The following is a 14,352-nucleotide window of genomic DNA, read 5'->3' as shown; positions in this document are numbered from 1 at the left end:
TCGCGACATTAAAACGTAATTCAACAATATTCAAAAATGTATTGAACTTATTAGAAATCAACTAAATGGTTTGAACTTATTAGAAAAGTCATTAATTCGCCCAAAATGATCATGACATAAATAAAATGCATCAGTGATTGATATTTTCCTTCAACTTTCTGAAGAGGCAACGGCACAGGAATGCCTGTCTGGGTGTGCGCGTTTGTCTACAGTCGTTGTCCACAGTCGTTAGCGATTATGCTAATGTGTTGCCAACTGTCTTCTGGTATAGATGGTAAAGCTTTCCCAAAAACCTTCTCAATTAAATGTTAAAGCTGCAATATGTGACTTTTTGCGTGACCCAACCAAATTCACATAGAAATGTGAGTTATAGATCTGTCCATCTCATTGAAAGGTTGTCTAAGAAGCAGTGCATCTGTTCTATGTGCGGTATTTCTATTCTATTTCTATTCTTCAAGTTTTGTTTTTTCTTTTACTTTCAGTTTTGTGCACCAGCTTCAAACAGCTGAAAATACAATATTTTTGGTTATTGAAAATATATTTCACAGCGGTTTAGATGGTACAATGATTCTCTACACATTGCTTGTTTTGTCAGACAAACTGAAATTAAGCAAACTATTGGAATTTTAGCAACCAGAAAAAATATTTTTGCCTATTGTACCATTTAACTACAAGGTAGCATACTGGCAGAATGATCTCATGACTATTTGCATCAATCCAGTGGCCATTTGTTTTGCAAACTTTGCAATCACATGAGTGCTACAGAAGCATCCTAACCAAACAACTGTCTCTGGCTCGTGAGCAGTTAAAGGGTAATTACACCCAAAAATCTACATTTCTTAGATTTTTTTCCCCCCCAAACCTCAAGTGGTCTCCTGATGTGGTTTAAGCATTGTTATGGACTTAGAACATGTTTTTTTTCAACAAAGTGGGAAAAACGGAAGAAACGGAATCGGGCAAAAATCGAACGGATTTTATAGTGCCCTTAATTGTGTAAACACTAAAGTTTTGTGTAACTCTGTCGTTGATTTGCTTTAAAGGGTAAGCTGCCATTGACAGGAATGCTTATCTCAAGGATAGAAGATTGTGAGATGGTCAAAAACGCTTTTGAAATATCAGGTATGTTGTTTTTTTTGGTGTTTTTTTACTAGTGGAGCTTAAACAGCTCAAAATAAGGGTAATTACATGTGTGTGGACATGTTTAACTATACTTGTGGGAACACGACGGAAAAATGCTAGGAGGTTAATGTTGATGTTAGGTAAAATACGATTTTGAATGGGAATAAATTGTCCCCACAATGTTAGTTAAACAAGACTTTGTGTGTGTGTTACAGGCAGTACGTGTGAGCGGATGCAGGTAGTGTGTAACAACCAGCAGGATTTGCAGGAATGGGTGGAGCATCTGTCGAGACACACTCAGATCAGAAACGCCCCCTCCGTGATCATGACCACACCCACCGCCAAGCCCCAGTCTGTCCCCTGCCACACGGTAACACCCCCAACCTCTCCAGTCTGACTGTCAGTTAAAGGGAAGGGTATTGACGTCTGTCTGACATTTTTTTTGTGGAGATCCAGGTACATGGATTAGGATATTTGCAGGTTTAAATCCCAAATGAATGGGAAAGATAATGCTGCGTTCATAACATCTTGTAAATTCGTAAATATGACCATACCACTGGGAAAGATCCATTTGAATGCCCCTCCAACTGGTATTACTAGTGGGAAACTCATCTACCATCAGACTTCTCCCACATGTTGAACTTAGTTGTCACATACTGAGGAAATACCTCTATAGCAGCATTTTCGGGAGTTAATTGCAACAATAAACCATTATTTATAAAAAGCAATCTATTAATATAGTTTTTGAACACTATCATTTGTTTACAAGCTAGCTCGCTGTTCTTTTAATTCATGGTTGAAGCAGATTGTTTGCTCGTTAGCCAGGCATCGATTCTCAACGAGTTCAAAGCACTTGAATGCATCCAACTCTATTTACAATTGGTTATTACTAGAGGTCAACCGATTATGGTTTTTCAACGCCTAAACCGATTATTGGAGGACCAAAAAAGCCGATACCGATTTTAATCTGCCGATTTAAAAAATAAAATAAGAAGTGTGTGTGTGTATATATATATACATACATACATACATACATACATACATACATACATACATACATACATACATACATACATACATACATACAATGACAATTACAACAATACTGAACACTTATTGTAACTTAATATAATACATAAATAAAATCTATTTAGTCTCAAATAAATAATGAAACATGTTCAATTTGGTTTAAATAATGCAAAAACACAGTGTTGGAGAAGAAAGTAAAAGTGCAATATGTGCCATGTAAAAAAGATAACTTTTTTTAACGTTCCTTTCTCAGAACATGAGAACATATGAAAGCAGGTGGTTTAATATTCCCAGTTAAGAAGTTTTAGGTTGTAGTTCTAGTAATTATGGCACGTCGACTATTTCTCTCTACCATTTGTATTTCATATAACTTTGACTATTGGATGTTCTAATAGGTACTTTAGTATTGCCAGCTTAATCTTGGGAGTTGATAGGCTTGATGTCATGAACAGCGCTGTGCTTCAAGCATTGTGATGAGCTGCTCGCAAATGCAGGAAAGTGCTGTTTGAATGAATGCTTACGAGCCTGCTGCTGTCTACCACCGCTCAGTCAGACTGCTCTATGAAATCATAGACGTAATTATAATAAACACACAGAAATACAAGCCTTAAGTCATTAATAATGGTCAAATCCGGAAACTATCATTTTGAAAACAAAACATTTATTCTTGCAGTGAAATACGGAACCATTCCTTATTTTATCGAATGGGTGGCAACCCTAAGTCTAAATATTGCTGTTACATTGCACAAAGCTCAATGTTATGTTATAATTATGTAAAATTCTGGCAAATTAATTACGGCTTTTTGTTAGAAAGAAACAGTTCCCTACGACCCTGACTCTGCTTGCACTTAACGCAAACGAAGTGACACAATTTCCCTAGTTAATATTGCCTGCTAACATGCATTTATTTTAACTAAGAAAGGCATTGATGTTTATGGTTAGGTACATTTGTGCAACGAATGTGCTTTTTTTTCCTCCCAAATGCGCTTTGTTAAATCATCACCTGTTTGGCGACGTTGAAGTAGGCTGTGATTCAATAATGAATTAACAGCACTGTACAGCACTTTGAGATATCAGCTGATGTACGAAGGGCTGTATAAATAAATTTGATTTGATTTGAACAGGCACCGCATTGATTATATGCAACGGAGGACAAGCTAGTTAACCTAGTAATATCATCAACCATGTGTAGTTAACTCGTGATTATGTGAAGATTGATTGTTTTTTATAAGTTATGTTTAATGCTAGCTAGCAACTTACCTTGGCTCCCTCTGACGCTGCACTTGTGTAACAGGTGGTCAGCCTGCCACGCAGTTTCCTCGTGGTTTGCAATGGAATCGGCATCCAAAAAGGCCGATAACCGAAAACTTGAAATTAGCCCTAATTAATCTGCCATTACGATTTTAATCGGTCGACCTCCTTCCCACTAGTTAGTAGTTATTACCACCTTCCCACTTGGTTATGAACTCAGCAAGCACCATTAATTCCAAGAGATGCTACTGTATATATGATATACTCTCTTTTTTTTAGTCTTAAACTTCTCCCCTCTGTTCTCTCTCCCCCAGCTCCCCTCCCATCCCCTGACCCCCACCAGACACTCAGAGAGCAGGGGTGTATCTGGGGGCCCTGCCTACCACACCCTACCTCACCCCTCCTCCCACGGGGCCCCTCAAACCCCCCCCATGTGGGGTCCCCTGGAGCCCCCCAGCACCCCCAAACCCTGGAGCCTCAGCTGCCTCCGCCCCGCGCCCCCACTCAAGCCCTCGGCAGCACTCTGCTATAAAGAGGTATGGTCCTGGGCCTTTCGTCTAAGAGGGAATAGGTTCCAAACAGTAATAGTCAGCACAGTTACAGAGATGATGCCTTTATCAATAAAATAGCCCACCTCTAGCATTCTAAGAGAGCTTCTCTCTTCCTCTTTTTATCTCCCTCTCTAGGATCTGAGTAAAAGTCCTAAGAGTATGAAGAAGCTGCTGCCTAAACGTAAGCCTGAGAGGAAAGCTTCAGATGAGGACTTTGCTACCAGGAAGAGTACTGCAGCGCTGGAGGAGGATGCCCAGATCCTGAAAGTGATCGAGGCCTACTGCACCAGCGCCAAAACACGACAGACACTCAACTCAAGTAAGACTATGCTGCAAACACACAACCTGTCAGACTCAATACAACCAATACCAACTAGTCTTTGGTCTTCTCCTCCAAAGCCTGTCTTTTATTTCTGTACTAACATGAACCTTGTCCAGGTTAGTTCTAAGACTTCACAGGAGTATAGAGTATAGCTGTTTAGATTCAACTGTCAGTGTCTAGTCTATTGCTACTCATAGTTCAGTGTTGTCTCCTCTAACTATGTTCTCTCCTGTTTCTTTTCTCTTCCCTCATCCCCTTTGCATTCTGTTATTCCCTGCTCTGTTCCTCCTCCTTTTGGTTTGTCTATTTTGTGTCCTCTCCCTTTAAAAAAAATATATTATTTTTGTCCTCATCCATAACCCCACCATCCCTCCTTGTTTTAAATATACCTGTATACTATTTATCCTATTATTATGGATCCCTCCACAACCTACCTCAACAATTATTTGCCCCCCACACTGCTTTATTATGGTTTGATCCACTCCCCCTCGTTCCGTATGGTTTGATCCACTCCCCAAGCATGGCAGGGTACTGATTTGATGCATAACCACGTGCTGGCCGAGCCAGTTGACCGGTCCAGTGTGGACGCTATAGGTTGCCGTAGCAGCCTGTCCAGAGGGACCGAGCCCTGGTCTGACCTATCAGAGGACTCGGATTATGACAGTATTTGGACCGCCAGTAGTTACAGGACCTCCTCCGTTTCTCGTAAGAGCTACAGTCGCTCCTCCCATATATCCCGCTCCCTCACACCTTTTTTTAATAAACTATTTTATTTTGAAAGAGAAATATGATTTTCTTTCATCGTAGTTTTGGAATCCCATTTCTGGCTAGGCCACATTCAGTACGCAAATGTTGCAGATAGAAATGCAGTGAATAGAGCTGACATAATTCTACATGTTTGTTTAACATAATGCATTTCTATCTGAATGTCGGCCAACGTTGTCCTGCTGAATGCGGCCCTTCGCCACCGTTTGTAGTTTCTCCCCCTCCCTTAGTCATGGTTGGTTGTGTGGTTTACAGTAGCTGTGTCTGGTGTTTCTGTGAAATGTTTGTCATGCCAACCTCTCAGAAACTGAAGATAGTGAGGAACCTAACATGAACTCTCTCCCTTATGTATGTATGCACAGTGCCTTGCAAAAGTATTCACCCCCCTTGGCGTTTTTCCTATTTTGTTTCATTACAACCTGTAATTTAAATGGATTTTTATTTGGATTTTGTGTAATGGACATACACAAAATAGTCCAAATTAGTGAAATGAAAAAAAAGGTTTATAACATTTATTTTTTTAAACAAGCTAAGTTGTGTGTGCATATGTATGCACCCCCTTTTTGCTATGAAGCCTCTAAATAAGATCATAATTGGTCACATAATTAGTTCAATAATGTCCACCTGTATGCAATCTAAGGGTCACATGATCTCCGTATATATACACCTCTTCTGAAAGGTCCCAGAGTCTGCAACACCACTAAGCAAGGGGCACCACCAAGCAAGTGAAACTATGAAGACCAAGGAGCTCTCCAAACAGGTCAGGGACAAAGGTGTGGAGAAGTACAGATCAGGGATGGGTTTTGAACATCCCACGGAGCACCATTAAATCCATTATTAAAAAATGGAAAGAATATGGCACCACAACCAACCTGCCAAGAGCGGGCTGCCCACCAAAACTCACAGACCAGGCACGGAGGGCATTAATCAGAGAGGCAACAAAGGGACCAAAGATAACCCTGAAGGAGCTGCAAAGCTCCACAGCGGAGATTGGAGAATCTGTCCATAGGACCACTTTAAGCCGCACACTCCACAGAGCTGGGCTTTATGGAAGAGTGGCCAGACAAAAAGCCATTGCTTAAAGAAAAATATAATATGTTCACCAAAAGGCATGTGGGAGACTCTCCAAACATTTGGAAGAAGGTACTCTGGTCAGATGACACGAAAATTGAGCTTTTTGGCTATCAAGGAATACGCTATGTCTGGCGCAAACCCAGCACCTCTCAACACCTTGAACACCATCACCACAGTGAAGCATGGTGGCGGCAGCATCATGCCTTGGGGATGTTTTTCATCGGCAGGGACTGGGAAACAAAAATCCATTTAATTCCAGGTTGTAAGGCAACAAAATACTTTCGCAAGCCACTATGTATTCATGCATGCATGCACTACTGGTTAGAGCCAGTTTGCACTGTTCTGTGAAGGGAGTAGTACACAGCGTTGTACGAGATCTTCAGTTTCTTGGCAATTTCTCACATGGAATAGCCTTCATTTCTCAGAACAAGAATAAACTGACGAAGAAAGTAATTTGTTTCTGGCTATTTGAGCCTGTAATCAAACCCAAATGTTGATGCTCCAGATACTCAACTAGTCTAAAGAAGAGTTTTATTGCTTCTTTAATCAGAATAACAATTTTCAGCTGTGCTAACATAATTGCAAAAGGGTTTTTAGCCTTTTTAAAATGATCAACTTGGATTAGCTAACACAACGTGCCATTGGAACACAGGAGTGATGGTTGCTGATAACGGGCCTCTGTAGATATTCCATTAAATAATCAGCCGTTTCCTGCTACAGTACTCATTTACAACATTAACAATGTCTACACTGTATTTCTGATCAATTTGATGTTATTTTAATTGGCAAAAAGTTGCTTTTCTTTCAAAAACAAGGACATTTCTAAGTGACCCCAAACTTTTGAACAGTAGTATACACACACACACACACCATTCTCCCCTCAAAAGACCTCGGTGGACAAAGGGAATAACTGCTCCTCAGCCTCCCTTCTGTTCTCAACTATTAACGGCTTCAAAGGACCTGGTGTCATGTTACAATCATTAAAATGATGAGTTAATATGCTGCTGTCATAGCTTAGATCTCCCTTGGAGAACAGAGATATGGAATCTCCTGTATGGATAAAGGATAAATGGTAGATGAGGGAGACTTGATTTGCCAGGTCAAGTTCTCCTCGACCACACCTGTCCTGATCCTTCCACAGGCCCCCTTTGACAGGCCGCTGATCTGAATCTGGTTTGGGCTGTGTCCTAATACTCTAAAATGGCCTCCTTGTCTTCTTTCCTTCATTGCCGCTGATAAATGAAAGGGCTCCTATAAAGGACTGTGATCAGGGGGACAGGACACAAGGAGGAGGCTAGTTCGAACTATTGAGCTACAGCCTTAGTGTGTCAAACCTCTATGGAATGGTCACCCTCCCCTCAGTCAGTCAATGAGTCATCCCGTCCATCGACCAATGTGCTCTGCTGACGGTCTTGTTTTACCAATCAGGATCCAGGGAGAAGTCAGGTCTGCACATGCTCTTCCCTGAGGAGGAGAAGATCATCGTGGAGGAGACCAAGAGCAACGGACAGACTGTCATCGAGGAGAAGTAAGCACTACATTCCTCCCTGAACTACCAGTGCGTTAGATTGGGAGAACTCTTCACTTCGCACGTTCAGAAGTTTATATGTTCCCTAATGGGGTTTATTGATAATGGTGAGCTGTGGTTGGGTTGGTTAACTAACATGTCTATCTGCCTTAGGACTCTAGTAGACACGGTGTATGGGCTGAAGGATGAAGTGCAGGAGCTGAAACAGGTGAGCATTCAGTTCGCCAAACCGTCACATCAAATAGCATGTTAGTCGTACAGCATCAGCATCATAATGAATCAATTAGAGGCTCTCTATGACAAGAAACCTCTAAGCATATACATCCCAGAACCAGAGCACTGTTCATTCCAGGCATGTGCGATTTAGAGCCTTTTCTAAGATCCAGCGGCCGTCTTTGTCCCCTCCCCCCCCAACAGGACAACAAGAAGATGAGGAGAACCCTGGATGAAGAGCAGAAAGCCAGGAAGGAGCTGGAGAAGATCCTAAGGAGAGTTCTGAAGAGCATGAACGACCCCACCTGGGACGAGACCAACCTGTGAGTGCTCAGGTGACATCGCATCAACATGGTTGAGTTCGGGTTCCACCGTGACTGGACCAAAATTGTTAACCACAAAGCCATCTGACGTAACATTGTGGAAGACTGATCTGTCACTGTTGTAAGAGACTGGGTGTGGTCCAAAGTCAAAACAGCCAAATAGCGCCCCCGAATAACTCTGGAAGACTGTTGGCTGCGACATGGACCTCCGACCTTGATCTGGGATTGGAAAGAGGCTGGAACAATCACACCAGTGGAGATAAATCTGACGTCACTGACTCTGTCTCCTTCCGGGCGCTTCTCAAAGGGTGATTCCTCTCCACCTCTCCCCTTCTGCACTGATCTGAAAGCAGGTGAAAACAACATGGGAATTTTCTGTCACTTGTACAGTACTTTAACATCCGTGATGAGGAAAGGAAGTAAGTTCAGACTATTGAGATCCATCCCCTGCACGTAGAGGAATAGTCTCAGGGAATCATTTCTAGAGACAGTGGCTGCATCTCAATAGTGGTTTGCTCTTCTCCTCTTTGCTGATCTGCACTGGTATGTGCAGTAGGTCCCTAGTGCCTACAAAGGGATTTCCTTCCACCTGTCCAGTTTTATGCAGATGAAAGACGAGGAAAGGTAGCAACGGTAGACTATTGAGATGCAACCCAGACTATATTTTGACATGATGATTTTGTCACTGCCTCCATTACCCTGCTGCCAAGCTCCTCAACACCCCCACCCTCTTACCCCACTCTGGAGCATCTCCCTGCCCATTCCTCTGAGCCTTGTAGGAACCTATGGCCAACACACAGAACAGCATAACCTCTCGCTCATTCTGCATGTTTCCATGGAAACCTTAGCAATCCAATACTGGAACGTTTTCAGGTGATTTTTGTGGCTTTCTGATGATGATGATTTGAAGTATTCTGGATGACCTATTTCTTGTTTGTTACTGTTATTTTACCGGATAAGGGACTTTCTATTTTAATGCTTTCCTGAAAACACTGTATTTCTACTTTTGCTTTTCTACTTCTTTGTCACCTATGATTTATACAGAAACTAACTGTAGCGTCTCAAATTAATATCATGAAATGTGCCTTGGGGAAACTATTCCATGATATTAGCTTACATCCCTGGCAGGCTCTTCAGTTTAAAATAAGTCAAATATTCCAATGCAATATTGATTCCAATTATGAACACTAATGTAAACTACTTATCTAACTATTTCAGATTCTATATTATGTCTGTAATTTATGTATTTAAACGAAATTGACTGAGGAATGTATTATGCCCTCCTCAAGTCTATTGTTCAGTGAAAACCTCCCTCCCATATCCTCTATTTATTACCTCTTCGTCTCTCTCACTCTTCTCAACTTGTCTCTGAATTAAACCAGTAAACTGAATCTTGTGTGTATCTGAATACTTGCGATGACTGAAGTGTTGTTGTACCCGTCTTAGTTGAAAGCACTGGCTGGAAGTTGCCTCTGAATAACAGCATCTGCTTTAATGACCTAAATGTGATGTAGCCTTTGACCTGCAAAGTGCTGTCACTTTTAAATTGAAATGTATCAGACAGTTATCATTGGATACCTGTCAGTGGTAGATTCAGGTGGAAATGTACTAAACGGTCCATGAATGGTGACAGCGACCACGTTTCCATGCGCACAGTAGCTCATATCCCGCTTAAGGTCTTATTTGGGATGAGCTTTTTACATGCACCTTTTTGATATCTCGCTCACGAGTATCCCTGTATCCATGAATAAACAGAATAGTTCAAATGTAAGTTATATGGGTAAAGTGGAATAGTAACTGCCCTCTGACCTGTACAGTAATACAATAACTCTGGAATTATACATTTCTTGCAGTGAAATATAACAGTTTTGTCTCTGGAACAGAAGTGGAAAAGTATGAACTCTTTTGGCATCTCTTGAGAAAATGTGAATGTAAGTGTAACATGTTATCTTTGACACTGTTATGCCAGCAGACAGTATTTCAACCAAGATCAACTGAAGTCTTATCAGAAACGTGTTTCATTGTTTTCTCAGCTTTTCATTTTCTTAAAACCAGTCAATCTGATGACATTTGGACATTTCGTACGGGAACAAACCTTCTGTTATTTTGGAGTTATTGTGCATTTTCCTCCCGATCCCTAAACAGATCAGACAACTTTACCGATGTTAACTAGATTACTAATGCATTTATTCTAAGACAGTATTCTGGTGAGCACTACTTTATTTCGTCTTCTGGGGCAACAAGTTAGGACAGAAGAGAAGATGTGCCTTTTGGAAAGTATTCAGACCCCTTTGTTACATTATAGCCTTATTAAAAAAGTATTCAATTGTTTTTATTCCCCTCATCAATCTACACACACAATACCCCATAATGACAAGCCAAAAACAGTTTTTTGTTGTTATTGTTACTAATATACTGAAAATAAAAAACAATCACATTTAGTATTCAGACCTTACTTAGTACTTTGTTGAAGCACCGTTGGCAGTGATTACAGCCTCAGGTCTTGGGTATGATGCTACAAGCTTGGCACACCTGTATTTGGGGAGTTTCTCCCATTTATTCTCTGCAGATCCTCTCAAGCTGTGTCAGGTAGGTTGGGGAGCAATGCTGCACATCTATTTTCAAGTCCGGGCTCTGGCTGGGCCACTCAAGCCAAGCCACTCCTACGTTGTCTTGGCTGTGTGCTTAGGGCTGTTGTCCTGCTGGAAGGTGAACCTTCGCCCCCGTCTGAGGTCCTGAAAGCTCTGGAGCAGGTTTTTGACAATGATCTCTATGTATTTTGCTCCGTTCTTCTTTGCCTTGATCTTAACACTGAAAAACATCCCCACAGCAAGATGCTGCCAAGCTTGTAGTCATACCCAAGAAGACTCGAGGCTGTAATTGCTGCCAAAGGTGGTTTGACGAAGTACTGACGAGTCTGAATACTTAAGTAAATGTGATATTTAAAGTTAGTGTGTGTGTAGATTGAAATTTTAAAAAATGGAATAAAGCTGTAATGTAAAATGTGGAAAAAGTCAAGAGGTCTGAGTACTATCCAAATGCAGTGTATATGAAAATAACCATTGCCATTATTTGGATCTGTGCCATTCACTTTGAACTGGACTGTGTTTACATCATGAGCAGTCACCAGTAGATGCATTTATTTGTTTTAGATCAAAGCGAGAGCTGCATGTATCCACCTGTGCACATCAACACATTTTCGGTCACCTTGTCTGAAGGACAAGTGAATAAACAATGTCAAGCCCTGCATGTTTTTTTTTTCAAAAGTCTCATGGAACACCACACATTGGCTGCTTACTGTAGGTTGAATAATATAACGGCTATTTCCATGTTAAAATGTTATGGGATGCATTTCTCTTTTTGTTTTTGATGGTAGGCCTCTGGTGGCCTATAATCGTGGCCGAAAGTTGAGAATAACACAAATATTAATTTTCACAGTCTGCTGCCTCAGTTTGTATGATGGCAATTTGTATATACTCCAGAATGTTATGAAGAGTGATCAGATGAAATGCAAAATCCCTCTTTGCCATGCAAATGAACTGAATCCCCCAAAAACATTTCCACTGCATTTCAGCCCTGCCACAAAAGGACCAGCTGACATGTCAGTGATTCTCTCGTTAACACCGGTGTGAGTGTTAACGGGGACAAGGCTGGAGATCGCTCTGTCATGCTGATTGAGTTTGAATAACAGACTGGAAGCTTCAAAATAAGGGTGGTGCTTGGAATCATTGTTCTTCCTTTTGTGCTTGGCACAAAAAGGGCTTCACAGGTAAGGATATTGCTGCCAGTAAGATTGCACCTAAATCAACCATTTATCGGATCATCAAGAAGAGGAGAGCGGTTCAATTGCTGTGAAGAAGGCTTCAGGGCACCCGAGAAAGTCCAGCAAGCGCCAGGACAGTCTCCAACTGCGAGATTGGGGCACCACCAGTACAGAGCTTGCTCAGGAATGGCAGCAGGCAGGTGTGAGTACATCTGCACACACAGTGAGGTGAAGACTTTTGGAGGATGGCCTGGTTTCAAGAAGGGCAGCAAAGAAGCCACTTCTCTCCACAAAAAACATCAGGGACAGACTGATATTCTGCAAAAGGTACAGGGATTGGACTGCTGAGGACTGGGGTAAAGTCATTTTCTCTGATGAACCCCCTTTCCGATTGTTTGGGGCATCCGAAAAAAAGCTTGTCTGGAGAAGACGAGGTGAGCGCTACCATCAGTCCTGTGTCATGCCAACAGTAACACATTCTGAGACCATTCATGTGTGGGGTTGCTTCTCAGCCAAGGGAGTGGACTCACTCACAATTGCCTAAGAACACAGCCATGAATAAGGAATGATACCAACACATCCTCAGAGGGCAACATCTCCCAACCATCCAGGAACAGTTTGGTGACGAACAATGCCTTTTCCAGCATGATGGAGCAGCGTGCCATAAAGCAAAAGTGAGAACTTAGTGGCTCGGGGAACAAAACATCAATATTTTGGGTCCATGGCCAGGAAACTCCCCAGACCTTAATCTCATTGAGAATTTGTGGTCAATCCTCAAGAGGCTGGTGGACAAACAAATACCCACATATTCTGACAAACTTCAAGCATTGATTATGCAAGAATGGGCTACCATCAGTCAGGATGTGGCCCAGAAGTTAATTGACAGCATGCCAGGGCGGATTGCAGAGGTCTTGAAAGAGAAGGGTCAACACTGCAAATATTGACTCTTTGCATCAACATCATGTAATTGTCAATAAAAGCCTTTGACACTTATGAAATACTTGTAATTATACTTCAGTATTCCATAGTAACGTCTGACAAAAATATATAAAGACACTGAAGCACCAAACTTTGTGACAAATATTAATTTCCATTCTTAACTTTTGACCATGACTGTACATTATGATCAAATAGTCACAGTAGCCTACTTGACCACTGTTAAAAGTGTAACTTAAAGCGTGTATTGCTTCAGTGTTCACAGTAAATGTGCCGGAAGTTGCACAGAATTTTCACAACGTTCGAGTTTGCGCTCAGCAGACCTAAAATGTGCTTAGTGCCAAAATGTCTTTGAAGGAACATTGCCTACAGTATAACCCCTCAGTTATTGCACCTCTCAAAACAGCTACCAACTGTAGGTACAACTGGCCCTGTTGTTCCACAGGTTTCAGCACTGCACCATCAGGTGAGGTTGCGTCCCAGTGTTGCATGACTTCTGTTGGCAATGTGGCATATCTGGCCTGAGCGAAGCCCATTCTATTGTGGAGGGTCCATGTGACAAAGCTTCCTTTATGTGGAGAGAGGGATGGGGGGGGGGGGGGGTATTCAAATGTCTGGAAACCTTTGACGGTTGTGCCCACCTTTTGTCTTGGCATAAGCCGGCAGTAAGTCCCCCCACGTTAATTCCACCATTGTGTCTGTCCTGCCCACAGCCTCATTGTTTCACAGTAATCCAGGTTTGGGCTGAAGGGAGAGAGTGAAGAGAGAAGAAAGGTTTTGGCTGTGATTGAAGCCATCGTGGAGGAGTACAGTATGTGTCGATGACGAATGGGAGCGTCATTTAACCCTTTGATGGTTTGATTCTCAGTTGGGATAGTTTTGTTCCAACCCTGCACTGACTGGCACACTTGATTTCAAATATATCATCTCCTCATGGTTGCCGGTTTAGACCAGGTTTGGTCAGGTGCATTAGAGCTGGGCTGGAATAACCTGCACACACTACGACCATCCAAGACTGGAGTTGCCTGTCCCTGGAAGTGAAATCTATACCATCATCTCTCTGTATCATAGAGTAAAGAGAAGATGCCATTTTAAGAGCAGTAAAAACAGTAAAACAGATACAACTCGGGTTCTACTGTTTCCCCAACAACACACCACCACAGCAGCCTCTACTCAAAACACCATTATAACAAACAAAGCGGTCTGAATCATAAAGCCTCACAGGTCCACAGAGACAACGGAATTGTGGGAGATTTAATCGCCAGGCGGACACCCAGTCGGAGCAGAGCGCAGGGATACGTAGTCGGACTGATGGGGCTGAACGCTTCCTCCTTCCTTCCTTTTGTTTGTGCAGAAGCGAGGGATGACATTTGGAGAGAGAATGACATCTCGTAGACATTTACATGAGGACAAAGCTCGGGAGCAGCCAGTGGTAGTGGCCTGCCCACTAGACAGACAGCAGAGGCTAAATGTTACCT

General features: G+C 42.1%; 1 protein-coding gene across 2 annotated transcripts in view; it reads left to right on the top strand.

The window, feature by feature from the left end:
* The window catches only part of LOC135543369 (rho guanine nucleotide exchange factor 7-like), a 29,021-nt gene extending 17,599 nt beyond the window's left edge, over positions 1-11,422 (top strand). The window contains exons 14-21 of one of the 2 annotated variants that reach the window (XM_064970574.1): positions 1,041-1,119; positions 1,335-1,489; positions 3,714-3,935; positions 4,086-4,269; positions 4,792-4,977; positions 7,540-7,639; positions 7,793-7,847; positions 8,057-11,422. In XM_064970574.1, coding sequence (XP_064826646.1) covers positions 1,041-1,119; positions 1,335-1,489; positions 3,714-3,935; positions 4,086-4,269; positions 4,792-4,977; positions 7,540-7,639; positions 7,793-7,847; positions 8,057-8,179 — 1,104 coding nt within the window. In that variant the 3' untranslated portion in view covers positions 8,180-11,422. The remainder of the gene's footprint in view (positions 1-1,040; positions 1,120-1,334; positions 1,490-3,713; positions 3,936-4,085; positions 4,270-4,791; positions 4,978-7,539; positions 7,640-7,792; positions 7,848-8,056) is intronic. The other variant, XM_064970575.1, reaches the window with a different exon arrangement.
* Positions 11,423-14,352: the final 2,930 nt, after the last annotated feature.

The sequence above is a fragment of the Oncorhynchus masou genome, chromosome 7, assembly GCF_036934945.1.
Source record: "Oncorhynchus masou masou isolate Uvic2021 chromosome 7, UVic_Omas_1.1, whole genome shotgun sequence".
NCBI classification, from domain to species: Eukaryota; Metazoa; Chordata; class Actinopteri; order Salmoniformes; family Salmonidae; genus Oncorhynchus; species Oncorhynchus masou.
The sequence above is the reverse complement of the archived record's forward strand: the minus strand, read 5'-3'. Positions and strand labels throughout refer to the sequence as shown.